Source organism: Penicilliopsis zonata (assembly GCF_001890105.1).
Source record: "Penicilliopsis zonata CBS 506.65 unplaced genomic scaffold ASPZOscaffold_43, whole genome shotgun sequence".
NCBI classification, from domain to species: Eukaryota; Fungi; Ascomycota; class Eurotiomycetes; order Eurotiales; family Aspergillaceae; genus Penicilliopsis; species Penicilliopsis zonata.
Window position 1 is genome coordinate 25,110 of NW_019208946.1, and position 27,837 is coordinate 52,946.

The window sequence follows — 27,837 nt, forward strand, 5'->3', positions numbered from 1 at the left end:
GTCCGGCCACCGCCTCTCACATTGCCGATGGTGGCATCAAATTCTGATCTCGAAAATTGCTGTTTTCCTTGAGCTCTTGTGGGAAATTTGCAAGAAACCGCCTGCTACTCTAGCTTTGATCTTTGGATGCAGGGAGGTTGCGCTGCTGAAGGTAACTCTTTCTTCCGTCAAACCATGGCGGAAGCGCTGAAGCTCACTAGTGCCAATCTAACCGAAAAAGGCTTAGACTTGATCTGCCGGGAGATCTCCATGGCGTTCCACCATCCATGCCGCTGCGACCACGTAGGCCTCACATCCTGACATGTATCCAATCTGAGAATGGTATCTTCATCAATAGAACTAAAGGTGTCGGCACACCGTAGTCTATTGGCATGACTTTCCTGGGAACCTAGAGGCAGAACCTACCTTAATACTTACCCAGAGACTCTTGGGTCTAATGTTTTGATTCACCGGCAGGGCAGCCTGTTCCTTTTGTCCTTCCTTCAGAGATCTTCAGCGCCGTGGACGTTGTCTTCAGCTTCCCGTGGTATAAAAAGGTCTACTCTTCACAACATGCCTACCCCTATCCTCCATCCTTTCTCCGCTATACACATTGTCTATCTCTCATAGCAGAATGGACATTGTAGCCATCTATATAATTGCCGCTGGCGGCATTTTTGTTGCATTCTTCTTTATCCGGACTTTGTCCAGCGTTACCAGCTGGGCGGATTTCTTTCGTATCTTTGTATCTCGACACTTGACGCTCCCTTTTGTCGTTTAAAGGCATCAACTCTGTGGCCCATGGACTAGAGCCGGCGTGCTACTGCATCTGACATATCTGGCAGTTAATCTCTTACTTATTTTCTTTAAAATAGACTCTTTAACCGGGGCTGGCCGCCGGGCTGGAGAGTTGGCCCTTGTTAACTTGGTGTTCCCTTTGTCTGCCATCCATCTGAGCTACCTGGCTGATCTTTTAGGTATCATATGGAGGTCTTGTCGCAAGATACATCGTGCTACCGGCTGGATGGCTGTTTCTCTGCTATCATTTTATATGACAGTGGCGCTTCAGACACAGAGCTATATATTCCCTCTTCGGGAAGTATGAAACCTTTTTACCCTACTTGTACATATTGTCTTGGGTATTTAATACTCCACCTCAGGCTAACTGACGTGCAACAGGCCGCAATTTCACTGGGCCTGCTTGTCCTGCTTTCTCTCCCATTGGTTCGACGGCTATCCTACGAGATTTTCCTCCGAGTACATCAGGTTTTCGCTGGGATCTTTGTCTATGGCACTTGGCGACACCTTCCCTCCCACAGCCATGCCTCAAAAATATATCTCTTGGTTGCTTTGGGTGTTTTCGGACTGACTCTACTCTCACAGAGTATAGTTTTTCTATATCGAAACGGCCTGTTCTCGGGCCGCGGCACTCCCAGGGCCATCGTCTCATTTAGCGTGAGCGAGGCCGAGGAAGATAGTGTGGTGAACGCTGTCCATGTCCGTGTCCTCTTACCTCGACCTGTGAGAGTGGAAGCCGGCCAGTACATCAATCTCTGGATGCCGTCTGTCAGTCTATGTTCGTGGATGCAGACACATCCATTCACCGTCACGTCGTGGTCCAAAGGCAAGCAGGACACCATGGAGCTCCTAGTGAAGCCACGCACAGGCTTAACTGCGGATCTTGCCCGTTATGCACCCACTGATGAGCAGACCGAGGGGAGCTCTATTTCCTTTTTGGCCCTCATCACTGGCCCTCATGGAGTCAGTGAAGAAGTTGGTCAGTACGAAAGTATATTATTGCTTGCCAGCGGATGTGGGGTCGCCGGGGCCATACCATACCTGAAGAAAGCGATCTACGGTTACAATACTTGCACCTCTCAGATCCGCCGGCTGCATCTAGTGTGGCAGGTAGAATCCATCGACGAGATGAGCGCAGCCCTGACCCTACTGAATCGCCTTTTGAAGGATGATATCGTGGATGGAGGCTATGTGGGTACTGCGTCAACGCGGGAGATTCCGTCTAAGGCTGATCATATCCATGGGTCTAGATCCTCCACATCTCTATTTACGTCAGGGACGGCCTTGGCCATAAGAAGTTCCTATTGGGGGACCACAAACGAGTCTATCTATACCAGGGATTACCAGATTACCAAAGCATAATTTCCCTCGAAGCCAGTGGTAACCAGATCGAAAGACTGTCGAACATGTGGGACGAGCAAGGCCGGATGCTGGTCATGGGTAAGGTGTTCCGATTCCCCATGTGGGGTATTGGCTAACTGTCCTGGCTAGTCTCGGCAACGGACGAGCTTCGGGATCGCATACGGGGAGTAGTACGAGACTACCTCCACGAGGGAGTAAAGCTTTCCGAGTTGGAGTACCAGCCCAGCGATTGAGAGGTCGGTGATAACGCGGGAAATCATGGTTGGAGAGCATAGCGAATTGAAATCATAACCGTAGAAATTACTACGACATCGGGTAGAAGTGAAGAGAATGTCATGGAATCGTGAAACTGGACTGTTATTTTTGTTTTCCATACGTATTCTGGAGGTATCGCTGTATTGTTGTGTTCCCTCTGATCTGCAAGGAACCGCTGGCGTGCGTGGAGCTGGTGGGGTTGACGCAATTTATTTAAATTTCCGGTCCAGGGCCACGATTTCAGACCATGGCCATCGATTCTTGTCGGAGGACGCTCCTTTCTTTGATCATTTTGATCACCTTCACAAGGCCTCTCTGGCGGCCGATTTTGGCTCCCCTTCCCTATAAATAGAAGCTACCCCCCATTCTCTCCTTCCGCAATGAATTCACTCTTTCTTCCTCCGATTTCTCTTCCGCCCTCCCTTCCAACTTTTCTGCCGACCGGACAACCTCACACGGGACCATTTTCCCTCGCTACCCTAGGCCACTTCATTGTTCATCCTATTTATTCTTTTCCCCCTGCGGCTGGTCCGCTATAATGCTCTATCTCTGGCTCAGTCTTCCTGTAAGTGCTCCCTCATCCCACCCATGATATCGACCAAACTGCTCACCTTTCTGGTTGGAGATCCATGATACAGTGGTGTTTTATCTTGACGAATACACACGCGCCGATGTGTGTAAACCGTGTTCGAACTCCGATAAGACGCTCACATCTCTCTAGTTGGTCAACCGATTCGGCGGGAAGGTCCGACGGTTATTTTTACTTCCTCTGCAGCAGAGGTCCGTCGTGCTGGGAGGTTGCAAAAAAGGTGGACATATTCGATGGCATCAACTCGCGACAGAGGAGGAGGTGCTCTCGTCGGACTTCCGAGATGGGTGTTTAAATATCCACGTAGTCTCGGTCGGCATTGAGGTAATCTCCAGGGTATTTGCGCTTTCGCCATTGCTCATCGTCGCTTGTAGGATCCTGGTGCAGGCGTTCTTGCCATGAGCGCAACGGATCTCCGAAAGGTTAGTCAGTTCCGACCATTCTCCCAGAGTGTTCTCACCTCTAGCCAGTTTACGCACGACTTCGGTGTTGATTTGGATGAGATCCGGAAACTGGGGAAAGAAGAAATGGAATGCCTCTTTGGATGGCTCCGCGATGCCGGCATGCTCGACTATTCTGACGTGCTGCTAAACCAAGTGCCAGCCTATATTAACTTGCCTGAAGCACTGGGTGTGTCTTGCCTCCCATATCACCCGTTTTCCATTATTATTGTTCTTCCATCTGACCTTCGTTTCGGCACACCCGATAGGAAACTACAGCTCAAATCCCTCTTATGACGCGAACGCCGGTGACGAAATCGATTGCTCATTCGACTCCTTCCTAAAACAATACGGCCCTTCCGCTGAGCTGCCGCATACTGTTTCTCCTCAGCAGGAACCAGTCACACCTCCCCAATCCAGGGCAGAAGCGTCCTCATACCCGACACCTCTCTCCTCCGTCAACTCACCCCCGAGTGGACAGCCACTTTCCCCTCCGGCCCCCGGACACGACCAAGTACGATACCAATCCGTTCAATCTCCGCCATCCACTGACAGCCCTTTTGCTCCTTCTTCTTATTCGACACCCTCCACATCATATATGAACTCACCCCCCGGAGACGAGCCATTGGGCGCGTTGGATCCCAGCGTTTCAAATCCGACGAAGCTACAACTGTTGCAAACATGCCAGTTTAGTAAAGACGGCAAAGGATGCCTGAAGGACACCCAAATCACATCAACCCTCCGAGCTGAAGCTGGACTTCTCTCGGATGACAGTACCGGGCTACTGCAGCCCCTTTTGAATCACAGAGTAGAGAATCTGCCGGCCTTAGAGGCCCTTGGCCTTCCCCTTCAGTGGAGAGGCCTTAAAGGTGCAGTGGTTTATTATCGCACGCTCGAGGCCGCGAAAAAGAAGAAGTCACCACTCGGTGTTCTCGCCAAGCGTATTGCACAAATGTTGTTTTACCTCAACTATAGGTGGCTGGAAAGACATATGGAAGGGGCTAGCAATTCTGTCGCTACACTCATCCTTGACGCCTGCCCTGAGGAGCCAAAGGACCCGAAGCTCATGAAATCCCGTCGTGACAACATCACTGGCTATCACAAGCGCCGAGGAGAAAGATGGTGGCTACATGTGGCGTGCTTAGGGCCTGGTATCTTAACGCATGCTAGTAGTATCTTGGAGACTGAGTACGTTCTTCCCAAGAGGTTCACTATGCTTCGACTAACTCACGTTCATAGAATCATAACCAGCTCGAGAAAGGAGCAACTCCAAGTTTTTATATCGCTGATCTTGCGCATTCGACCAGGCTACGTCAACTTATTTGGTCGCTGGGAACCAGTGATCAAGGCAATAGCTTCTGGAGCGACTACATCCAAGCTTCGCCAGATCCTTCAAACAAGCAATGCTGACACCGTCAGTCAAGCTAAACTAGCGTGCGCCTATGCATCGGATCAGGAAGCCTTATCCCACCAGCAAACTGGAGAGACCTGGAAGGCGACAGACGTCGAAGCTATTGCAGAGGAGAAGATAGCTGAGTTTCTCTCGGATTATTGACCATCTGGTGACTATCAGTGCCACACTTTATTGTGGGTTGCCAATTTTGGATATAGCGCGGTCATCTCTACTTTGGTCCGCCTCGTACTAGATTTCTTAGTTCGTAGACTTTATTTGTTCGGTCGTTGACGGCCATGCGTTCTTAGATAGAATCAGGAAATGCAAGCTAACAATTAATTGACAAGATACCGGGCCCTTGAACGTCACGTAATTCCAGACTGTTTCCGTTATCTGTTTCCCTAAGACCATGGTTTTAGTATGAAAGTACGCGTGGTAATGAGACAGAGACGCGCAAGCCCGACCAATGCTCCTGCAGCGCAGCGATGCTTGGTGATAAGGGAGTGCTATTTGCGGTCAGATATTTTGCTTAACAGCTTTGACTCCAGAAGGGTAACTAACCTTTCTCAAGTCTTGGATTGTCGCGACGGATGCAGTAGCGGACAGAAATCCTAGCGGGTCTGACTGCCACCGGGTACTATCGATCCCAATCACACCATCCGGCTTCAAATACTTCTGCATGAGAAGCGTGGTGATGTTGGTCAGAGCGTGGAGAGGCTTTGCTTGGGATTGATTCGGCTGGCGCTCAATGCAGTGCTCCAAGGCCGCTGTCCGGGATCGTGAGCAAGATGTATCCAAATGATTGGTGCACATACCAATCTGTATGATCCCGTCTTGCCCTAGGAGAATATTGGAACACGTCAAGGATTCATGTTCAAAGCCGCATTCCAGCAAATGTGTTAATCCATCAAGGACCTTCCAGGGATACTGTCAGTATCGGCTATGATTTAACCTGTATTCCCATACCTGTATGAGGATAGAAGCAAGCTGAAGCTCAGACGGGAAGATATCACAGGCGACCACATGCTCCAAAGTCAGAGGGAGGTCATCGACAATGAAGTAAGTCGTCCCATGATCCTTGAAAATCTCCCTTGCAGAGATGATATTGGGATGTTTGGTCTTCCGAAGGACTTGCAGCCAGATGTCTGCTTTGTCCCTGGAGAAAGAGCGGACAGCGATCACTTTGCGAGGATCCTCTCTGTGGATGGCAAGAGATACGGGCCCGGCAAGATCGCAGGTAAATAGATCTTTCAATGTGTCCCAGGGACAACCTCTCTGGATGACCAGCGAATGCACCGCCAGACCCTCACCTCGACGGTTGTCTTGCCCATGGTCGCGCAGGACATTCTTGGACAGGTCTTGCTGCGATCGTGGTTTCACCCCCTTTGTTAGTTTATGGGTGCCTAAAGGCTGAGACTCCGTCTGTCTAGGCTCTGGTGTGGGTGCCGAAGGATCAGGCCCTGCAATTTCCTCGGTGAATATCTGTGTGACACGCTTAGCCATGATGTCGGATGTCTGGTGACGGAAGGTCAGACAAGACATCCATGGGGGAGATTGGAGGACGTCGCTTTATGAAAATGTGGATTCCACGGTACTGGGTAGAGCGCTGAAGAGCTGAAGTTGTTCTAAATCCGTGGCGGTTCAGCGCTGAACTTTATCCACGACAATCAGCTTAAATACCTCCATTTCCACGCAAGATTTCCGACCAGGAGAATCAAAGCCACTACTCTCCTTCGCTATGGAGTTCATATTGACGGATGCTGAACACCGGCTAACCGCAGAGCGGCAGCTTAAATACCAAGGTACCGCCAAAGTCAATCTTGACCAGATCTCTCTCCAGTCTCTGAGCAGCCGGGAGATCGACCACCGAAATGTGGAGCGATTACGAGAGATCTTTGCCAAGGACGGGTGTAAACGCCTCGACCTACGAAACCACGTGACTGCTGTGGTGTCCACTTAGGGGTGGGTCGATGAAATTTCATGAAATGAAATTTCAACGATTTTTGGCTTAGTCATCTGAAATATAATTTGGGGGTTGAAATTTTTAGATTACTAATAAATTATATGGCTTAGTAAAAGTATCAGGGCCATGAAAAATTTATTATAATAAAAACAGTAATAAAAAAGTAATAAATATAGTAAAAAAAGGAATTCCTTTGCCAGTTGGCCTATATCCTATATCTATATCCTGATATGCCTAATGCCCTGGTGCCCCCAGTGCTCAACGTCGCCAGTTGCCTATATCTTAATATAGCCTAGGTGCCCCGGTGCCCCCGGTGCTCGACGTCGCCAGTTGCCCATATCTTAACATGGCCTAGGTGCCCTGATGCCCCTAGTGCTTGACGTCGTTAGTTGCCCACAGTGTTGAATCTGCTAAGGCCCCTAGCTGCATGGAAAGTAGGTAAGTCTAGGTGGCCCACTTTATATAGCAAATGACGCCTAGGTGGGCTCACACTATATAAAAAGTGCTCCCCCCTAGCAGACTCTGGGCCCAGGAGCGTTTGTTTGCATGATTGGGGCCTAATTGGGGCTAGTGGATATATAGAGGGAGTAGGGGGATTAGCAGGGGCACTAGGGGCCATTAACTAGTATATTAATATGCTAGATGCCGTTGATTAGTGCTCTAGGGGGCATCTTAGGGGGGTTAACGCCGGCAATAACATGGGATCTAGGCCGTTAGCCCTAGAGATTTACATTATTAGCCTGGCGTTAATGCCATCTCAGGGGCGTTAATACTGCTAATAACGTGGGATCTAGGCTATTAGCCCCAGAGATTTGTATTATTGGCCTGGCATTGATGCCATCTTGGGGGCGTTGACGCCGGCGATGATATGGGATCCAGGCTGTTAGCCCCAGAGATTCATATTATTAGCCTAGTGTTAATGTCATCTTAGGGGCGTTGACGCCAGTGACGACATGGGATCTAGGCCATTGGCCCTAGAGATTTATATTATTAGCCTGGCGTTAATGCCATCTTAGGGGCATTGACGCCAGCGACGACATGGGATCTGGGCCATTAACCTAGTATTAGTGTTATCTTAGGGATATAGGATTTAAACTATTGGCCTGATAACAGCCATTTAATTCTTCTTAATATAAGGATACTAATTATAATACTAAGTATTATTAATATTCTCTTAATCCTATTTATAGGGCCTTTTAGAGCTAGATATCTAAGAAGCCTTAAATATCTTATCTAGATAGCCTTATACTTACTTATACTATAGAAGCTACTATATCTCATCCTCCTCTACCTCTAATAATATCTTATTTATTATTTAAGGTTATATTTCCTTATAGAATTGCTTTTAATTAATTTACATAAAAAGCAGTATATCTATATTCTTATTCTTAAGATAATTCTATATCTTTATATATTATAAGCTTATAAGTAAAAAAGCTTATTCTGCAGCTATAGAGTTGGCAATAGTATTAAGGATTTATAATATATAATAGGAGATAAAAGGGGTATATTTAGCCTAAGAGAGAGAGAGAGAGAGATTAGTAAAGATTTTAATTTAAAGCTATTTAACTTACTACTTTAAGCTAAAAGAATTATAGGTTTTCCTTTATATCTTAATAAGAGGTATTATAAAAGATGCCATTCTATTATCTAAAGATAAGAAACTCTTATTATACTATAATCTTTTTATTATAAATAGACTCTAGCATCTTCTTAATTTAATTATAATTATAATTATAAAGGGGCTTAGATATTTATATAGAATATAAAAAATAAGCTACCTAATAAATATTAGTAAGTTAATACTATATTTATAATCTTTAGACTTAATTATTAAGATATATAAAGATCTCCTCTTTAAATAAGCTATAAGATATAGCTTCTCTTATCTTAAGCTCTAAAGATACTTATCTTTATATAACTTTTATAATACTAGAGTTTTAGGCTTCTAATTTCTTCTATACTATATAGAGAGGATAAAGAAGCTTAATTAGCTTATTTAACTATCTCTAAAATAAATAGGAAGAAATTAACTTAATAATCCTCTAAGAATATAAAGTCTTAATATCTATATTTAACACCTAATCCTTAAGTGCTTTATATAAATCTTTAAGAGATTTAAGAAGTATATATTAAATTCCCTAGTATATAATAACTAAAGTAATAAGAGCCCTCTAATTAGTATATTATTAAACCTAATAAGTTTATAGCTTTATATATTTAAATAGAGACTAATAAAAAAAGTTAATAATCTTATTTACAGCTTTAAAGACCTCCTTTACTAAAGGGACCTTAACACTATCTAGAAGATCCTTAATGATTAGCTATAGACCATATAAATCATAAGGGATTATAAAGATATATTAAAGCTCTAGTTTAGCTTAAAGCTTTCCCTAGACAGCCTTTATTATACTATAGGTATTTATTAATATAGAATTAATTTAATTTTAATTAATAGAGTCATCTTTAAAAGTAGAGATTTTCTATAGAAGAGCCTAAAGCTTCTTAATAATCTAAAGGGTTATTATATCTATATTTAGACTCTTATCCTCTATATCCTTAAGGTATAAAAATTATAAGTATATAGGAGTTGTCACTATTATTATAATAATATACTAAAATAAGATATTTAACGTCTCATCTATCATAATATTTAGATATTAAATTCCCTATAGCTTTTCTATTATCTTATTCTTTATTATTATGTATAATTCTAGTAGTAGATTAGTGATTTAACCATAAGTAGGCAGTTTATAGGAGAGATTTAAAGACTTAATAAATTACTAAAATTCTAGGGATTTAAAGAGATAAAAAGGCCTTACTCCTAGATAAATTATATTAGTAGTAAGGTGATTAAGCTATTTTTTAGGAGACTATATAAAGCTAAGCTTTTTCTAAACCTAATTCTCTATTCTATTAGGATAATCTAGGATATCTAGAGCTCCTTTACACTGCTCAATATAAGCCTAAAGATATATTATATTAAAGATATAGGAATTTTAATATCTAAGGCAGGTGGCCCTAGGGGTCTAAAATAATTCTTATATAAATAAAATAAAAAAGTGATAAAAAATATAAAAGGTTAACTTTAGTATATAAATTATTACCTTTAAGTTACCTAGCTGCTTTTAAATAACTTTTTTAAGGTTAAGGATATATCTAGAGTATTTAAAATCTAATTTTTATGCTATTTTAGTTACAATATATACCTAGAAAAACTAAACATTAAATTCAATTATATATTTTGGTGTTATTACTAGGTGATTTCTCAGGTTACTAGGAAAAATGGCAGAATCTAGGATTCTAGGTCTCTAATTAGTCTAAATTGCTCACCGCCGAATATGACTAAGCAGGAGTTAAACCCCCCTAAAATTTCACATAAAATATAATTTAGGCCTGAAATTTCAAATTTCCGAAATATAATCTCAATTTCAAAATTTCAACATCCCTATGTCCACTGTCCAGGCAACACCTGCAGAGAGCCTGCCACGCCACGGGGCTGACTCTAGAGGAACTAAAATCTCGCCAACAACAGTATCCACGCCTGAGCTTTCGTGGACGACAGGTAAAATGCCTCCATGGACAACATAGACTCAAAGCTGCGGAGGATTTCTCGTCCCCCTCTGACCGATGGTGGACGGTCGACCTATATCTGGATGGTTTGGATGTCCCTGATGCCGGGTTCCCATCGCTTCTGACTCTGGCTTGCAGATATTAGCCCCGACCTCCGGAATGCCCTCGTTGATGAATATGCCAATGAGAAGCCCCCAACGGACGGGGAGGTGTACCGGAAGATCCGTCAATACCAACACGAAAGCAATGCTCTCTTTCAGAATCGCTGGTGGTCCCGGCTGTCGCCGAACAAAGCCAAGCGGTTACGGCGGCTCACGTCCCCAGACAATACCTACCTCTGCGCCGCGTTTGATGCGTTGCTTGCGATCCCAGGGCTCTGGAATGGGATGAGCCTGGGATCCTTAAACACCGTGATGGCGCTGAAGTGTGACGAAGTTAGTCCGCCTCTCGGTCGCTGTCGCCAGATTTCTGACCTTGGTAGGAGGTGATTCATTACTTGAGGCACGTGAAGAATTTCTGGGCGACGCTGGTCAACCATGACCGTGCTCAAATGACCCGAATCGATCTACATACGGTGGACACACTACAACTGTATGCCCCTCGGGCGTCTACCGTTGATCGGAAGATCGTGAAAGGCAAAATCCTCAGCGGCGAAGTGTTTTCCAACTTCAGCCGCTCGGAACGGGTCGCGATCTGGGAGAGCCTACGGTCGCACGAGACGTGCGACGGCATCATCCCGTCCCTCCATACCTTTTTCCGCGATGTTTTGTACCTGGAAGTCTGTGCCAATGCCGTCAAACGGCTGGTTACATTGAACAAGCAGCACCCCACCATTCGGCGTGCACTGATGCACAGTTTTCGACCCGGTCCCGCTGACACGGATTGTCTGATCCAGACGTCTGAAACCACGTTCCGCCGACAGCCGGGGTCTAACGACGAACGACTGTCGTTAGCATACCGCCAGATCTGGCTGTATGCTATGCGACATTACCCGGACATGGCCAAGAATATCCAGGGTGGCCAGGCTGCCAACCCCGCCCGGGCAAAGGCGCGAGCGACGGCGGACGAGAGCGTGATTCATGATATGGCTACTCTTGCTCGGAAGCTGGGCTTTCAGACCACGCAGATTAGCGCAATCCTCCAGCAATCGCCGGACCGGCAGATCGCTCGGGCAGCGTTGCTCAAAGCTCAGAAGCCTGATCGCTACCACTACGACCGAGAAACCTTCGAGTCCCTGATCGAGCAGATTACGGGTTGTTTTGCTCGCGCTATTCCGAACGAAGACCCGCCGATGACGCTTACCGCTGGCCGGGCGATGAAATTGAAAGACCGATATGGAATTCCGCCTGAATATGCTCAGCCGCTGGACCGCCCGCATATCTTCCTAGACCAGCTACATTCAGCCCCGATGATGCAAAGGAGCCTGTCATCCTTAGAAGTGAGACAGAGCATATACTACGCCTTTTTCGGCAAGCCATCCTCCCCAACATATATGCCTTCTACTCCGCCAGCATGGTCATCGGCCAGCGAGCCGTCTTCGCCCCTGTTTGTTCCACGTGACCATACACCCGCAGACGGACCGTTCGCTGAGGATATGTCGATAAGCGGTCTGAGTGAAGGGTCATCAAGTAGTCGTCGGGGACTGTCGGAAACTCGCGAAGACCAACCGGAAGGGCGGCGGCAGGGTCAACGGTCTTCGCGGCCGCCGACAGCAATGCACCGTTCGTCTCAGGCCAGAGAGCTTTCGCCAGAGAGCTCCGCAGGAAGGGGATCTCCTCCCGCTGCGGGTGGGACTACCGACCATTGGGATAGCTCTGACGCGGAAGATCAGCCGGCCACTAGCGGAAGAAGAGAGGACAGAGTGGGGGAGGATGACTGCACAGAAATAGACGCAAACGAGATTTTGCACCGAGCGGAGGGTGAGGATTCTACGGCAAGCGATCTCTCTGCGGTTGAGACGTCGATTCCTGGAACACCAATCGAAAGAGATATGTCGGAAGGACTGGAAGAGAGCGCAGTCGGGGGCGACGCAAGGCCGAGTGGGCCAATGCGCAGGAACCGGAATAGAGACGGAATCTGGCAACCCTATGACACTGCACGGAGAGGCAATCGCCGTGCGGCCAGGACAGTCTCCCCAGAGGAAGACCGAGTTGCCATCGGAAACTCCACCGACCGGGTCCCAAGCGCAGAGCACTTGCTCAGTCCAGAACCGTTGCAACCAATCGGGGAATACGACAGACTGGAACAGCCGGCAGAAGGATCACATACCGTACGCGAGAATGGCACATCAACGGGTGCGCCCCAGCGCGACGCTGCTGGAAATGACGCGGGACACCTTGCCCAAACGGAGCAGCCAGAACCGCGAAGCCACGAAGGCGAAGAATCCGTCTCCTTCCGAGTACCACCGTCTGATGGTGCAGAAGGGATAAGCGGGGAGCAAGTGACAAACGGCAGAGAGTCAATCGCCGATCAGGTTGAAAAACTTGTCCAGGAAGAGCGACACTCGCAGGAGCAAGCAGATGCCCCAGCACGGCTAGAAGCATCTCAATCCCATGCTGTCGCCCGCCGTGTCACCGAAATTCCGGTAAATTTGCCCCGTCTCATCGCACAGTTGCGCCAAGGAAGCCAGCTTGATGCAGGTGTACCTCCCGCCGATGCAACAAGCGTTGCGCGCCCGGAAGACAAAGCCTCCCTCCGCCCCTTACCCCTTGAGCCCATCGCGCAGAACACGGAAGAGGGACGTACGAATCTACCCCGATATCCCCAACAGGGTCCGAGGACCGGTCTGCAGCCACGTCAACCAGAAGGAGCAGTCCATAAACTGAGGAAGAATCAGACCACACGTCGAGAGATCAATCGGGCAGGTACTCGAGATGCTGCCATCGCCGATGAGTTGTGGGGTAATGACGCAGACGGTGATGAGGCTGGAGGCATTATGGCAGGGGCTACTGGGTTTGCTCAACCAGATATTGAGCGGTTTCCCGCCGTTCTGCCCGATCCGGAGCAGGCCCAACGGGAGGCCATTGCAAGACAAGAAGGCGAGGATCTCCTCTTTGATACTCCGCATACGATACAAGAGGCAGACGACACGGAAATGAGAGATTCTGAAGAAGACCGCACTCCTGCGGTCGCTGCCGGGCCTAACCGGAAGGTCACGAAACCGTCTAAGATAGCCAAGTCAAAGCAGGCCCGGCCGGGAGGATCGTCTAAGGCGTCACGAGTCAATTTGTCCTCCCGGCGACGAGCGGTCAATTTCGATGCTCGAGTGCAGGGAGAAGCCACACAGCTCGATGCCACTCAGCGGGATATAACAAACCCCGTCAGCGCAGGTGTGAGGGATGTGGTGCACGACAAAGCCAATGATCCGGCTGCCCTCGCTGTGGGTAATATCAATAGTGATCCTGCTGGCGGTTCGTCACCAGGAGGGCGGGTGACCATCACCTTCCGCGCTTACCAGCAGAGCAAATGGATAGTGACAGACGCGGTCTCTGCGGATGCCGTTAATCCATTTGAGGCGCAGGCCATCGCCGACCGGTATGCACGAGACCCGGAGCAGGAGGCCCATTTCTATGATCGTTCACTACAGAAAGTTGCCGTGGACCAGTGTGTCCGCGCGGCGATCGACGACGGAAGTTTCACGGTCTTCATGGGTTTGGGAAGAGGCCTCGCAGTGACGCGGAACCTGGTGGCCTCGGTGACACAATTACTCGAGAACGTTGGAGCCGCCGGGTCAGTCATAGAGGAAGAGGAGTTGTAGTGCGTCCGGCATAGTCTAGGCGGTCCGGCCGACCATCGGGGTCGCAAGCATGTAGATAGATGACCGCTGGGGACTCACAGCTGGTGTGGTCGCCAGTTGGCGGTCCTGCGGTCGAGCTGGTCGTACGACCAGGGACTGATGGCTGGGTCAGTCGGAGGGACGCGGTCTGCCCTCTCTGAGCTGATGTCCCTAGACGGATGCATCTGACCTCAGGACACTAGCCGTCAGCACAAGGGCACACCGCCCCGGTCCTCTGCCGCCAGGCCTCCGACCTCGTAGGAGCTCAGACCATAGGCCTAGGCCCGCCGCAGACCCAAGCCCCCCGACCTAAACCCCACATAGACCTCCACCCCCAGAGATATCTCTACCGTGAGCTTCAGTCGCTAAAGGTCATGTGTCTTGGCCGGTCCCACGTCGACCATATCCTGGGTAATATCAATTCTAGGAGCAGACGAATCCTGTGATAGTCAGTCTTGGGATAGAAGTGATCATGGGACGGCCTATTTCAGGCAAGGAACATGCCCAGGATTGAGAGATTCCCAGGATGGCGAGTCATGGGATTCATTCGATTCCAGAGCAATCTCTCCTGTGCCTCAGCATCCCAGGCCAGTGCGGGTGGTCACTAATTAAGAGCGGAATTCCTGATGATCAAGACTAGTACGATTGAAGTAAGTATCGGCGCAATGTGGGTACACACTACAACAGGTCACCGCAGTGCACCGCAGCCACCCGTTTCTTAACCAGTCTACTCTGTAACTGTCGGACGTCATGTGAGCATCATGGTCTTGATGGGAAGGTTCTGTGCACTGTGGTGCGTATAGCTGGATGACTTGCCGTGGTGTGTTCCCAATGACACAGGTATCCACGTGGGTTTCCGCAGACCATAGGTACGAATATTGGAAGGAAAACGAAAGGTAAGGGTGTGATTTCCTTTATATGCTCTACCCAAACAACGGAACCCGTGACCGAACATGGGTCAGACCTTGCGAAGAGACGAGTGGCTGCGGTACAGTGGAGCCCATATCCACATTCTGCAGATACTTGTCCAAGGTATATCAAGGTTGACTATAGATCTTCCCGCAACTGGAAAGTCTTGATTCCGATATAAAAAGCATCCACACTAACCCAGGGACGATCCAACTCGTATCCACACGCCAGATGCCCACGAAACGTCCAGTCGGTGTACCTTCGACGAAGCGCTGATTACATCCACATCAGGGTTTGGAGGTCAACCCAAGCTATCTCAAGAATCCCGAAAACTTCGTTGATTCTGGTCGTGAAAAGAAGGACGTCGAGAATGAGAGAATCTATTCGTCAACGTCTACTCCAGGTTGCGGGATATAAAACGTTCCAACTTGGCCAAACACCCGTCGTCTTTGGCAAGGTATGAGCAAGACGGAACATCCTCAGCATGCTAGTAAAGGGCGGAGAGTTTTGAGAATTCTGTCACACAGTGTGGGCAGGTATAAAGCCAGCCTCCATCCTCAAGCTCATCATTGATATACTTCCTACTTTGGTAACATTCGCGGGCCAAGTCGTCGAGATTATCCTCAGTAATATTCAATGAGCAGCCCCCAGACTCGAGATGGAGCAGAACTCCGGAGAAGGATTTGAAGGTCTTATAGCAACCACAGCATTCCATCGTTCGAGGCTGATGTTTCTGCTAATGCTGGAAAGTCAGGTCAGCATCAAATGCATAATGTTGATCGGGAACCTTATACCATTTCGAAGTTGTTCTTGTTCACAAAATACCTCTCACACTTAATAAACAAGTTGTGCATATCGATATCATGCTCTCTAAGTTCCTCAGCGGACTAATGGTAAAGGTTGCAGTCTAAGCAGAAGTGATGATATTCAGTCAAGTGGGTTTCAAGCTCGTCAAGGGTCTCGAAATCTCATGATGACGGACATCGTACGCAAAAGTTATGTCTGCTAGATGCTTTAAGATGCGCGTCTTTCGATGCCGTTGAAATAAAGACTCGACAGCACCTCTCACACCACTCGTGTCGGGATGTGTTCCTGCAGTGTGCGTAGAGTGAGCCTTTAGAAGCAAAAAGCCTCTCACAGAGAGTACATTCATAGTCTATCCCATCAAAGGTAAGATATGGGCCAAGTTCCATCCTTTGGATAAATAGTAAAGTGGTTAAACGGAGCTGGGTGAGAAGAAAAAGCAGGATCCCCCGACTGTCTGATTACCCTAGTGATGCCAGCCTTTTGACTCAGGTGCCAACCTCAGTTCATTGGCCTGTCGAGCACACCCGCTGCGGAGGCGATGCCGCAGGCGCTTCGACATGAGCCAATGAAGGCTACCTTAATGATCAGCTGACGACTGCACCCGGGAGACTGTATCATAATCCATGTGGCCAACGAAGTCCAATGCGGTCCCTTGTCCGATCAATAGTAAGGTTACAAGTTTCATCCCTCGTAAGTATACTAAGGCTGATTTCTTCTTGCTGCCGGTGATAGAAAACTTGACCTCACCATCTAACGCCTGCTTCTTCTGCAATGTGCCTTGAACGACAGCAAGTTAAATAGCTTGGTCAACTTCACTTCTCCAGAGTTTGCTGGAGTGACCACCATGCTTTCGCAGTGGTAGCGTGCTGACACCAATACTATTGCCTATCGATAGTCACTAAGTGAGCGGCTAGCCTTGGATCTCACAACCTCAATCGAATCCGCCCATTCCGCCCAACTCCAAGGCGGTCAGCTTACTCTATCATAAAATGAAGGGTCGCAGATAGGAGTAAGTTTGCCCCTCCATGGTAAGGCTGTCATATATAAATACAGCGGCAGAGTCTTGAGTACAGCAACATGCCTACATCACTTCTACCCAGACATATACCTTCAAGTTCATTCCATACCCTCACTGCCAATCCCGTTTATATGGAAATGGAGTGTCCTGTGCCTTTATCCCGCCCAGAGCCTGCAGTTCTACCTTCTCGAGCATCCTCAAGCGGCTTCCAATCTAGTCACCAAAGCCCCAGGTCAAATACCTCACATCGACCAGCCCGGCGATATAGGCCTGATCCACACTTATCAATTCTACCGGTGTCTCTTCCTCAAAGCAGTGAAAGCAAAACGACCGTACGAAGCCCTGGACAACAATTCGTGGAGTACTTTACCGAGAGACGGAAAGATACAGAATGTCGATCGTGTATTTTCATTTGTTGGACTCAGGGCAACTTGGCGAAAGTTGTGGATATCCCTTTCACTTCAGACGAGCTGAACGACGAAAAGAAAGTCTTTCAGCGGTTGAGAGAGAACTTTTTCCAGAGAAGGGGCTACATGCGGACCTTTTTCTATTCCGCATACCCAGAGCAAGCAAAGGCAAGTTTGCAGAATATCACTTTATATTCTTTCTAACTGCGTGGATAGATACATCCTCTCGGCTACCCAGATATGGTGCAAAGGTGCTTTTTTTCAACAGTGCGCAGATTTGAAGCCTATGAAGAGCGATCAAAAACTCTGGGAGATCTAGAGTTATTAAGAAATGCTCTCCCTGGTGATGATTACCCTTGCTACCCATCAGACGGATCCGAGTCGAGATACTTCATCCACCTGAATGATTGTCTCGCTCATGTAGGCGAAACATGCGGTTACGAGGACATTGATCACCTAGAGGGACACCTTCTCGATGTTGAAAATATTCCACCGATTTTAGAGAAAACATTTATGAATCCTGAACTAGCCGTTGGTCAGAATTTACTGAAGCGGGACATATTTTCTCTGGAGAACTCTTCTAGCTACATCAATACCTACAAGTAAGTAACCATCTGTGGTATTTCTTAGCTTAAACTCACGAATTATAAGGTTTCTACGACCGGAAGGTCGCTACCGCGGGTTTGCATACCTTGAGCTGAACGCAATATTCATTAGAGAAGAAAAGAGACTCTTCAGGCTTACATTGTTCATTGTTATCACCACCGCTTTAATAGTCTACACAGGTAACAGAGCATTCCATAGCTGGGAAGCTGGTGTTGGTCTTGGGGCACTATATACTTCTTTGATAACCTTGTGGGTCATGCTGGATGAATGACATCTGTTGTGGTTGAAATGCCACATTCTGTCCTCTCCCCCGTCTCTTTATATGAGTGCTGCGTGCTGAAAGAGGACCTGTCCTCACCATACTTTTTAACTTTACACAGACCACGAGGTACCCTGAATTTAGGAAAGTTCTTCGTCACAAAATAGTTATCTCTGAACGCCGTACATAGCCGGGTCGAATACGTTCTGCAGGTCAATCATAAAAGACGACCCATAGCTCCTCCGACGAAACAAAGTCGAATCGCAGGCGTTTCACAGGGGATGCCGGCTCTTCCTGTAGATGATCCGATAATCCAAGTTCCAGTCATCTAGAGTCACGTGTAATTGACGGATAAATACTTTCACCGAGATGCCACCCAGCTGACAGTGACGACAGGGAGGAGTCTCACCCCATCGTCGCGTCGGGGTTGCCCGTCTTCCCTTCCCCTTCTCCTTATTCACGGTGATTATGAGTGGAAGCAGCTCCCCGGACTACAAGGCGCTTTTCCTCAAGGAAGCTTCGCTGAGACGGCAGGCGGAGGAAGAACGGAAGCAGGCGGAGGAACGGGAGAGGCAGGCTGAGGAACGAGAGAGGCAGGCAGAGGAACAGGCAAGGCAAGAGAGGGAACACAACTGACCGACGACTTTCTCAGAGTTCATCCGACATTGCCACAATCTCCTTTGGAGGCCACTCCGGGCCCAAACACCGTCTTACTCCACGACAGGCAAAATCCCTGCTCCTCTCAGAAAATACTGTCCCCTACAACTGCGTCTATGGATAGAGTATGCTGCCATATAATATGAAATCTACGCGTCCGTTTGCCGCTACCTATAACCTACTGAAGGGGATGCCCCACGGCGATTTGTGTCCATGGTTAAATTAGAGGGGCTTAGTCAGCATTTCGCGCTTCGCCCGATCAGCAGTGAACAAGATCTCAAAAGTTATAAGCGATTTGCTGTTGAGGATCATGTGCGTGATATAATCTTGGAGCTCTATAAGATACCTGCGGCTCGCGAAGAATTTAGGCTTAGTGACGGTGTGTGGTTTAATAACCATGCTAATGTGTTGGATAAGGCTAAACGGTCGGGATCGGACACCTGGCTGTCTAGACCTGACCAATTCTGCATCTATCGCGTCGATGGTCAAATAAATACCTTACTAACAACCGTCGAATATAAACCCCCGCATAAACTTTTGGTACAGACCATACGCGAAGGGTTTCGACCAATGGAGTTTTGGCAGGAAATTGTCAAACCAGACACTATACTAGCAGATGGGCCTGAAAGGCAGAGGTACAATGCTGTACGGCTAGCTGGGTCTATGGCCGTCCAACAATTCCATGGAATGATAGAGTATGGTGTCGGATGCTCTTTTATTATAAATGGCCTTATGGATGTGCAACTGTGGGTGCCTAACGATGACCTAACCACGTTATACTACAATATAGGCGAGGAGCCGTGGACTAGAGTTGAGAGAGCTTTGTGTGCTTGTTTAATAAGTTTTTGAACACCTCTTCGTGATTAGGCCTGGCGTAATGCCGCTCAAAGCAAGTTGCCGAAATGGCATTTAGTCCTTGATAGCGACCGTTCCCAGCTCCTAGTGGTGGACTTAACATAGAACATGAGCGTGGACGATACTAGCTCTAAATTCGCCAGTCCCGAGTAGACGACCTCTAATTACCTCCCATCATCATCTCTTATCACCAGCGGCCCTTAAGTAACCACACGAGCGGCCGCTAGCTGCGCGCCACCATCTGATCCATCCCACCAGGAGAGTTCTTTAGACTCTGAGGCCGACCCTACTGCATCTGCAGGACGGAAGCGGGGGTTTAGCCAGGTCACATCATCCCCTCCCACCTAACAGTCAGCATCGCGAGCAGTTCGCCAAGGGAACTAAAGCGGCCAATCTCACTCCCATGATGCCCCTTATTGCACACAAAAGTGCCTTCTCAGGCTACAGCAAGGCGGCGTGCTTGACCCGGAGTGCCCCAACACGAAGCTGCATATGCTCAGTAGAAGGGCCGACCACCATCCAATTAGCGCCACTAACTTAGTGAAAATGCTCAAGCTGCAGCTAGATTGGGATCTGGATCATAACTGCACTCCCATCGGCCCTTGTGGGTCCTCTGGGGCACCATTTAAGATTACGTGTGCCACCTTCAGATATACGGTGGTCGGGAAGGGGACGACGGCAAGACTTTAGGGGGAGGTTTCGTGCAAAGCCGACGTCTACCGGGTCCTCTAGCGTGCCTAAGGATCCGCTGTTCCCGTCTTTCTCAGAGCAATTAATCTGGCTCTAACCTACTTCCTCTACGGCGCGGGAAGGATCCGTCATATGCTTCTTATAGGCTGGGGTGGTGAGACCGTGGGCGATCCTCCTTTAGATAAGATCATCCAGCATGCGATTTCTCGGTCGGTGAAGGAAATCCGTCGTTTTAGGGTTGTCCATCAAGATCTTCGTCCGGACAATATCTTATGGAATGCTGAGCTCGGGCGAGTGCTGATCATTAATTTCTAGCTGTGCACCTTGGACCGTCAATTGCTGCACAAACACCCAGGCGCTCTCAAACGATTACAGTGTGGTCCTGAAGAACGTCACTCCAAGCGGGTGCGTGTGGTATGAGTAAAGGCTACTTGAGCTGGGATTAAAAACAGTCGGCCCGCTCTACGCATAGCCTATTATATAGAAGCTGGCTCACGGTGGTGATATCAGCCTTATGTTCCACTTTTTGTCGTTTGTATTTAGCGAGCATTTCCAGCAGATTTACAATTCAGCGTATATTCTCAATTTATTTTGTGCTCCCTAGTCGCCACCTCTTGTGATCGTGTGATTGCAGTGGTCGTACAACGTCCTGTATACCCCAATGTCAGTCCTGTCTTTAGGGGCTGCGCTGAAGGCGCTAGTCGCTTCAGCGGCTTCAGCGGCTATCATGTGCGCGCCTTTTCGAGCGATATCTTCTACCACCCTAAGTTTGGTGCTGCATGTTACTGAATCCACAGTGCGTGCGGCGTTCTGGATTTGACTTAGGTGCCATGTGCTATTTATGAGATAGACCTGAGAACTAACTAATATCCAATATGGTGGCATTAATATATAGTAAGATCGGCACTATGTATATAAGAAATATAGAAGCGAAAATGCATCGTTGTGCGACAATATGATGGTAAATCCTCCTAAACCATCACTTAAGTTATAGTCTTTTTGATCTTTGAGGCGGGGGTCTCGCGACAGCAGCGTCTTGGTGTTCCAAGAGGCGCGGATTGATGTTCGCCGTCTCGGAGTTGAGAGAAGAAGGGAGTGTATTGCTGCACGACACGCTATCTGGCTCTAAAACTTTTGTGCTGCTAATAGATAAAGTATTGCTGCAGCTAGGCGCTGGTCTCTTGGGAAGATATTGGAGGTTAATATGGACGTCGTATGCGTGAACGCTCACTGCATGGGCCAAGAATCCAGTGATTTCTTTAAACTTGGGAACATCGCGGCAAGATGACCAGTTGCAACTGATTCCATCGCGCATAAGGGCAAAATGAGATTCAATCAAATGACGGCGTAGAGAGTCCAGTCGCTTTGAAGGGAACTGATGCGGAGCAGGATGGGAGGTGAACCACAAAAGACCCTATAACAGAGAACGCAAACGTTCGTCAGACACACCAGCAATTGCAAGGAGCCTGTTGGGAGCACTCGACGCAGCGAGAGCCAGACTGAGCGAAATGAAAGCTAGATGGCGGCCGCCACTTCCCTTCATGTTCTCGCAGGTGAATAGTCTCACTGCGAAGTCTCCTGTGGGACTCCTGCATTCCTTTTCATCTCCGACCCTTCCTTCGCCCGTCCCTAGCACCACCATGCATTGATATGCGGCTCGTTGCTGACAACCGCCAATAACCGACTTAGCGAGATAGCCGCCGGCTTGGTAGGGAAATAATCACTCCTCACGGGCTCCCTGGGCTCGGCCGGCCCTCCCTCACAGTAGTAGCAGTCAACTTGAGGTCTCCCGTCTTTATGCCCTAGCTGATGCTCGATACTATGAAAACTGATTTCACCGGTCCATTTCTCGTGGTCCGCCTTGAACCTCTCGTAACACTGTATATCAAACGTGCGTCCGCCACGTTCGAACCAGTCTGTTATAGCCTGGGTGGAGGATTCGATGGAGATAGAGCAACCTAGAGGCGCAGAAACCCAGCCGTCTGGTTTTAGATGCCCGTTTACGACGAGCTCAGCAAGATTGGGGATGAGGCGCTCCATACAGGTAATGTGGTAGTACTGGATGAGTTCTGAGGCCGAATCGTCAGTCAGCCAGTCAGCCATACAGTTGGTTGAGAATGGGAACCGTGATCGGGGATAGGGAATAAGGAAAGGCGAATACACAATACCCCCTCCATAATACATATTCTGGCTACCCTTCAGCGCAAAGCGATAATGGGAACGGATAATCGGTGAGCGAGTGATTCTCGTAACCGCGCAATCCCACGCTCTGCAGTGGCTGGCTTTGACCCGCGGCACTTCTTGCAGGTAGAGTATTCGCTCTCCGGATGGCAGATCCTTCAATATGTAGCCTGCCTCTTCTCTCCTCCGTCTCGCTTGCCTCTTTCTCTCCCGTCGTCTTTCCCTGTCCGCGTCTGCGTCCGCGACCGCGGAGTTGGCTGGTGTCGCCTCTGGCCGTGCCTCGGGGTTTGAAGTTTCGTCGCGGCCCCCGCTTGTGGCGGTGCCTGTTGGCTCTGTGCTTGGAGGCATGGTCGGAACAAGGTTGAAACGATGAAGAAAATGAATCAGATTCCCGATATAAGATTACTGATGCGTGCGCCGGTATCACTTTGGAGCAGAGCGGTGAAGAGAGAGTCTGGGTGGAAGAGAGCACGGCACAGATATAAAAGGATGGCCTTGCGCCAGGAGCTTTCCGACCGTCCAGGTTGCAACAAAACAGGCTTCATTAGTCACGAGTCCGTATGGCTGAGAATGTAGTTGGTCGCTGCGAGCGCTGAAGGACTAGCGTTGTCAGCACGACTCTTGGTGCGTCTGATTGGTTTACAGTGGATCCTCCCGCTTCAGCGCCTCGACACCTTGGCCTCTTGTGCTGCCAAGGAGCCAACTGTCGGTTCATGAGACACCGTGTCCCAGAAATGGCGAAGAAATGATATCTTGGGCGAAATTACGTCGCAAAGATATTGATTGGATTACCGCTCATATCTGGCGATACTCTCTTCCCAGCAGAACACCTTGATACAATCCGGCGAGACGCCAGAAATCTCTAACCAAGGACGTGAGATCGGGAAGCAGGCCTAAATCTGGACTAGCGAATAGTTAATGGGGATTCCATTTCTACGGTCACACTTGGACGAACCAGCTAACGTCTCCATGGCTGATCTAATGTAAATATGCTCCTGGACCGGAGTCTTGTCCCTAATATACTCGAAGATCATGAGGGTAGTCCCCAAGATATCTGACATTCAAGCGATGCTTGTCGACGGTGTGCCTTCGCCAAAGCATCTCGTTGTCCACCGACTCGTTGCAGTAGTTACAGTGACGATCGTCGAGGTGCACGGCTCGGAAGTGTCGCAACAGACCTTTATGGCGGGAGTACTGCATAAGACGCCGATGGTCACGTCCCGCGGGGTTTCCGTAGCATTGAAAGCAGGCTCGGGGCTTCACGGCAGTTCGGATGTCTTCGCCAGCCTCCTGCAAGGCAATTTCATGCCGTGAGGGCGACGGGGCAAGAAGAGGGTGTTGGGCGGGCGCCATCATTTCTCCGGGGGGGCTATGCATCAGAGTTTCTTGAACCGGCACAGTCCGCTTGGGCCGTCGACCGCGGCGCGGGCCACCTTCCAGGACATCACAATAGAGTCGAACGGCTTCGGTAGCCTCATTTCGTCGCTGCCACTCAATTTCCACCGACGAGGAGGTGGGCCACGTCATGAGTTTCCCCAGCAGGTGAATCTGCTGTGGAAGGAGTTGCTCTTCCGTTTGGAGCTGCTTCTTAGTCTCTTCGTCGAGAATTGCAGTGCCCGCCAGCTGCCGCTCGATATCAAGGACTGCCTGCTCCTCATCAAATTCCTCTCGCACCCGTTGGCGGAGCGCATACAGGAGTCGATTCCGCGTATTTGTGACTTCCCGTTTCAGTTTGTCAAGCTTATCAAGCTTCCGGCCAGACTTTTTCCGACTGCGCTGGAGTTTTTTGGAGAACGCATCCCGCTTCCGAATAGCTGCCTGCAGCTCGGGGTCGTGCTCCACCGTGGCCTTCTGCGCATCCGTGAGCTCTCGGGGCCGACGTCGGTCAATCCATCGTCCCATGCGAGTGACCGCCCTTATCATGGCCGAATCAGGCTGGAGGCCCCTCATCAACGCCTGCATATCCGTGCCGATGCGCCGAGGAAGGTAATGGTTCAGGAACGTTCGGATATCCGCGTGCTTCATGATCAAGTTCTGTTTGGCGTCGCTAACAAGACCTAGCAATCGCACCCGTTCTGAATCAGTAACGTATGACGGAAGGACGGACAAGACGGCAGATGCCACCACGTACCGCTTTCATTTAAAATAGTTCCCCCACCGTACCGGAACCGATGCGTGAACAACGACCACGGAAAGCCGGCGATCTCGCCAAAGACCTTGAGCTGTCGGGAGAGGGTGCTTTGAGAGATAGGCTGATCGCGATGGACCTGAATCTTGCCGCGGACGCTCGTGACCTTGCAGAAGACATAGTGGTGAGCCTTGTCCCGTTTTAATGGGACCTCCATCTGCTGACGGCCATCTTCCACCCACAGGCGTCGGAGGTCCTCCATGGACTTGATTCCCGGAGCCCGAAATGCATCATCATGAAAGAGAATTCCGAGAAGGAACGTATGAGGGCTCAGCATCAACGACGGATCATAGATAATCTCGGGGAGGGGGAAGGTGTTTCTGATGGGCCAGTCAGCAACGGGATCTCTAATGGCAAGCGGTGCGGAAAGAAGCAGGAAGCTGCATACGCTTGCGTCACACCCATGTATTTCTTGGCAAATTTATACTTGATCTCCAGAAGGATTCGGGGCGGTCCCCCATGGGGATCCCGTTGGATGGAACACTGCAGATGCTGGTACTGAAGACGACGCATCGCATTGATCCGATTCACCGTAAAGCACGCCATCAAAGGGTAGAGACATTGCTGCATGCGCTGAAGTCCAAGATAGAACCGTTTCTCCATGGTGCGCAGGGTTGTCTCCTGCAGGGGCACCACATCTTCAATAAACATCGGGGTCTTTTCTTTTTCATCCGTATCCAGATCATGCTCCCTTGCAATCCTGCGAATACTCTGGGCCGAAACCGGTTAGCAACTCGTCCAGAAGAGGGCCTGGGGTCGATCCCAACCTTTCTCATTCGCCTTCCGAGCTCATTGTCCATTGGCTCCCCGGTAATCTTTTCATAATGACGGAGGAATGACTTCCAATCCGTATCCAAAGACTTAAATTTCTTGATCCCCCTTAGCTTCCGGCCATTCTTCCCCCGCCGCAACCGCAGGCACCAACGGAGGAACAGCGTCAACTCCTTTTTCCTTGCATTGCGAAGAGCCGAAGCAGGGTCTGCCCACACAGAGTCTGGGAGCGCCCTGTATTTCTTATTCCTCTTTCGGCAATACCTGATCGTTTATTAGCCCGTTCCGAGAGCCTCGCTGCGACTGGAGGGGTTTTCGGCCCACCGTGCCCATCTCTCGTCCATCCGCGTAATGTTCCTTCTGGTGCCGTCTGCGTAACCATCATCGTCACTGTCTGATGATACCTCGTCATCCGAGTCAATGTCAGGGTCCGTGTCAGAGTGGCTATCGGAGCTACTGTCGCGGCAGTCATCGTCACTGGAGCTGGTGTCCGCATCGTCGGTCCGTCTTGAGGGGCCTGGCAGAGCAGCAGGTGCTCGAGATTTCTCTTGCGAACATCGTCGCCCAGGACGTTGAGAACAGCGAGCGTCGACATTCACGTCCTCGTCGCTAGAGCTGCAGTCTGAGTCCGTCTCTGGGCGGCTTAGAGAAGGAGATCCTTTCTCACTCTTGTGAGCCTTTCTCCCTGAAGACCTCGGCCTAGAGCGCTTCTGACGGGGTCGACCTTTGCCTTTACGGCGAGTGGGGGGAGGCACATCGGAGTCTGTGACATCTGTGACGTCCGTCTGCAAATCCGCACTGACGGCGTCATCCGAGTCCAGGCGGAACGACGCACTGCTAGCGGTTTCGTCGTCGTCCTCGCTGCTACGGCCAGCGTAGGCACGGGGACGGCGAGCCATGAGTCAGGGAAGAGGAACCGACGGACGGTCTGGCAAAAGGAGGAAACGAGCGAAAGTAGAACCAGGACGAGGTGCCTGTCAACGATGAGGAAACAGGATAGGAAGAAGGAGGCATGGCTGAGGGCCGAGACGAAGGGGAAGAAGCTCGTCATTTATGGAAAAGGCCACTGTAGGGAGTGTGCTTCACTCTGGGAGGGGGGAGCCATTTCGGCTCCCTTCAGCGTCTGGCCTCGAAAGGCGACGAAGAGTGTCGCTGCGGCTTCGCTCAGCAAACTGCTTCAGCGGTCCCTGTAGTAGCGCGGTTCTAGTCACGGGCCAGGAACCTGGTGCGTGGCCAAATTGGAGTGGTTATGCGCACGGCGGCTGAGTCAGCGGGTGGGCTGGGGCGGCCGTTTTTGGCGTCATTTGGGGCCAAAAGAGGCACCATCTGCCCAAATCGAAATCCTTTAATAGTAGACAGATAGATTAAGAAAATTATATAATAATAATAAAAGAATAGCTAAAAATAAGTAAGACTATAGAAATTAAAATTCACCCTCTAGATATTAGCCCTTATAATTAATAAGAAGATGCTTTAACTTTACTATAGCCTACTTATAATAAAGAGGAGCACCCTATTCTAGGCCTATATTAATAAGATTAGCCTTAATAAATATCTTAATAAAATATATTAGACTAATATAGACTAATATCTAGTATACTAAATAGACCTAGAGACTATTTATTATATTATTATAATATACCTAGAGCATAACTAGGCCTAAGAGTAGATCTAAGGTATAGACTAGTAGGCCCTACCCTAGAATCTAGTAGAGATACTTAATAATATAAAGTACTTAAATAAGATAACTAGATTCTTAATAAGAATTAAATACTTAACTTATCTATAACTATTACTACTATCTACACCCCTAGATATAGATTTAGACTAGGAACACCTAGTCTTAATACTAGAAGAAATACTAAACTACCTACTTATTAATAATAAATAAGAAAGAGATAGTAATTATATAAATTACTACTCTTTTTAACTTATTATCTTAACTCTCTTATATATAAACTATTACTAATAGAGCTATAAAAACTATTTATACTTATATATATACTTTAAGAGCCTATACCCTACCTCTAATTCTTACTCTTCTTACCCCTAAATAAGGTGCTCTAGAGAGGAGCTATAGTACTCTTAGCCTTAAATAAGACTTAAAAGACTATTATATATATTATTATATAAACTACCCTAGACCCTCTAAACTAAGATATTATTCTAAATAATTTATACTATTATATTTACTATCTATATTAAGGACCTGCCTAGTGGCTATTATTATTATTTAATATAAGTGCTCTACTACTATATAAAATAAAGATAAGTCTATATTATTAATAATTTAATAATATTAGTACTTATCTGCGCCTTAAATAATAATAACACCCCTAATTAATAAGGTCTCTAGGGACCT

At 48.5% G+C, this 27,837-nt stretch overlaps 11 protein-coding genes across 11 annotated transcripts; 7 read left to right on the forward strand and 4 right to left on the reverse strand.

Annotated features, from left to right (window-relative positions):
* Positions 1-613: 613 nt before the first annotated feature.
* Positions 614-2,627, forward strand: ASPZODRAFT_162380 (hypothetical protein; the record flags this gene model as incomplete). Its single annotated transcript, XM_022726574.1, has 5 exons — positions 614-684; positions 763-1,078; positions 1,159-1,968; positions 2,028-2,217; positions 2,269-2,627. 5 exons carry the CDS (start codon positions 614-616, stop codon positions 2,370-2,372), a joined length of 1,491 nt encoding a protein of 496 aa, XP_022576571.1. The 3' UTR covers positions 2,373-2,627.
* Positions 2,628-2,837: 210 nt separating this feature from the next.
* On the forward strand, positions 2,838-3,894 carry ASPZODRAFT_1668687 (hypothetical protein). Its single transcript, XM_022726793.1, has 6 exons — positions 2,838-2,959; positions 3,020-3,067; positions 3,116-3,307; positions 3,358-3,405; positions 3,454-3,613; positions 3,703-3,894. The coding sequence occupies exons 1-6, from the start codon at positions 2,933-2,935 to the stop codon at positions 3,765-3,767; spliced, it is 540 nt and encodes a 179-aa protein (XP_022576572.1). The 5' UTR covers positions 2,838-2,932; the 3' UTR covers positions 3,768-3,894.
* Positions 3,895-4,021: 127 nt separating this feature from the next.
* Positions 4,022-4,978, forward strand: ASPZODRAFT_77821 (hypothetical protein; the record flags this gene model as incomplete). The annotated part of the gene is made up of 2 exons (XM_022730197.1): positions 4,022-4,611; positions 4,663-4,978. The coding sequence occupies 2 exons, from the start codon at positions 4,022-4,024 to the stop codon at positions 4,976-4,978; spliced, it is 906 nt and encodes a 301-aa protein (XP_022576573.1).
* Positions 4,979-5,217: 239 nt separating this feature from the next.
* On the reverse strand, positions 5,218-6,403 carry ASPZODRAFT_162382 (hypothetical protein; the record flags this gene model as incomplete). The annotated part of the gene is made up of 4 exons (XM_022726575.1): positions 5,783-6,403; positions 5,632-5,635; positions 5,378-5,583; positions 5,218-5,322 (listed from the first exon to the last, which is right to left on the reverse strand). Exons 1-4 carry the CDS (start codon positions 6,356-6,358, stop codon positions 5,218-5,220), a joined length of 891 nt encoding a protein of 296 aa, XP_022576574.1. The 5' UTR covers positions 6,359-6,403.
* Positions 6,404-6,554: 151 nt separating this feature from the next.
* Positions 6,555-14,109, forward strand: ASPZODRAFT_77819 (hypothetical protein; the record flags this gene model as incomplete). Its single annotated transcript, XM_022730196.1, has 5 exons — positions 6,555-6,766; positions 10,245-10,438; positions 10,491-10,786; positions 10,834-13,017; positions 13,123-14,109. The coding sequence occupies 5 exons, from the start codon at positions 6,555-6,557 to the stop codon at positions 14,107-14,109; spliced, it is 3,873 nt and encodes a 1,290-aa protein (XP_022576575.1).
* A 1,414-nt stretch (positions 14,110-15,523) lies between these two features.
* ASPZODRAFT_155547 (hypothetical protein) lies at positions 15,524-16,229 on the reverse strand (the record flags this gene model as incomplete). Its single annotated transcript, XM_022726226.1, has 3 exons — positions 15,524-15,772; positions 15,831-15,923; positions 16,026-16,229. The coding sequence occupies 3 exons, from the start codon at positions 16,227-16,229 to the stop codon at positions 15,524-15,526; spliced, it is 546 nt and encodes a 181-aa protein (XP_022576576.1).
* A 251-nt stretch (positions 16,230-16,480) lies between these two features.
* ASPZODRAFT_29471 (hypothetical protein) lies at positions 16,481-18,429 on the forward strand. The gene is made up of 4 exons (XM_022728186.1): positions 16,481-16,514; positions 16,576-17,436; positions 17,485-17,870; positions 17,920-18,429. Exons 2-4 carry the CDS (start codon positions 16,921-16,923, stop codon positions 18,143-18,145), a joined length of 1,128 nt encoding a protein of 375 aa, XP_022576577.1. The 5' UTR covers positions 16,481-16,514; positions 16,576-16,920; the 3' UTR covers positions 18,146-18,429.
* ASPZODRAFT_20828 (hypothetical protein) lies at positions 18,415-18,769 on the forward strand (the record flags this gene model as incomplete). Its single annotated transcript, XM_022727683.1, has 2 exons — positions 18,415-18,429; positions 18,530-18,769. 2 exons carry the CDS (start codon positions 18,415-18,417, stop codon positions 18,767-18,769), a joined length of 255 nt encoding a protein of 84 aa, XP_022576578.1.
* A 234-nt stretch (positions 18,770-19,003) lies between these two features.
* Positions 19,004-20,755, forward strand: ASPZODRAFT_155549 (hypothetical protein; the record flags this gene model as incomplete). Its single annotated transcript, XM_022726227.1, has 7 exons — positions 19,004-19,102; positions 19,133-19,600; positions 19,658-19,735; positions 19,904-19,959; positions 20,032-20,280; positions 20,413-20,629; positions 20,651-20,755. 7 exons carry the CDS (start codon positions 19,004-19,006, stop codon positions 20,753-20,755), a joined length of 1,272 nt encoding a protein of 423 aa, XP_022576579.1.
* A 1,215-nt stretch (positions 20,756-21,970) lies between these two features.
* ASPZODRAFT_43882 (hypothetical protein) lies at positions 21,971-22,717 on the reverse strand (the record flags this gene model as incomplete). Its single annotated transcript, XM_022728344.1, has 2 exons — positions 21,971-22,393; positions 22,499-22,717. Coding segments are annotated over 2 exons (642 nt in total), but the record flags the coding sequence as incomplete, so codon positions are not given.
* Positions 22,718-23,530: 813 nt separating this feature from the next.
* Positions 23,531-26,374, reverse strand: ASPZODRAFT_77831 (hypothetical protein; the record flags this gene model as incomplete). The annotated part of the gene is made up of 5 exons (XM_022730199.1): positions 23,531-24,573; positions 24,648-25,024; positions 25,093-25,415; positions 25,472-25,739; positions 25,800-26,374. 5 exons carry the CDS (start codon positions 26,372-26,374, stop codon positions 23,531-23,533), a joined length of 2,586 nt encoding a protein of 861 aa, XP_022576581.1.
* Between the last annotated feature and the right edge of the window lie 1,463 nt (positions 26,375-27,837).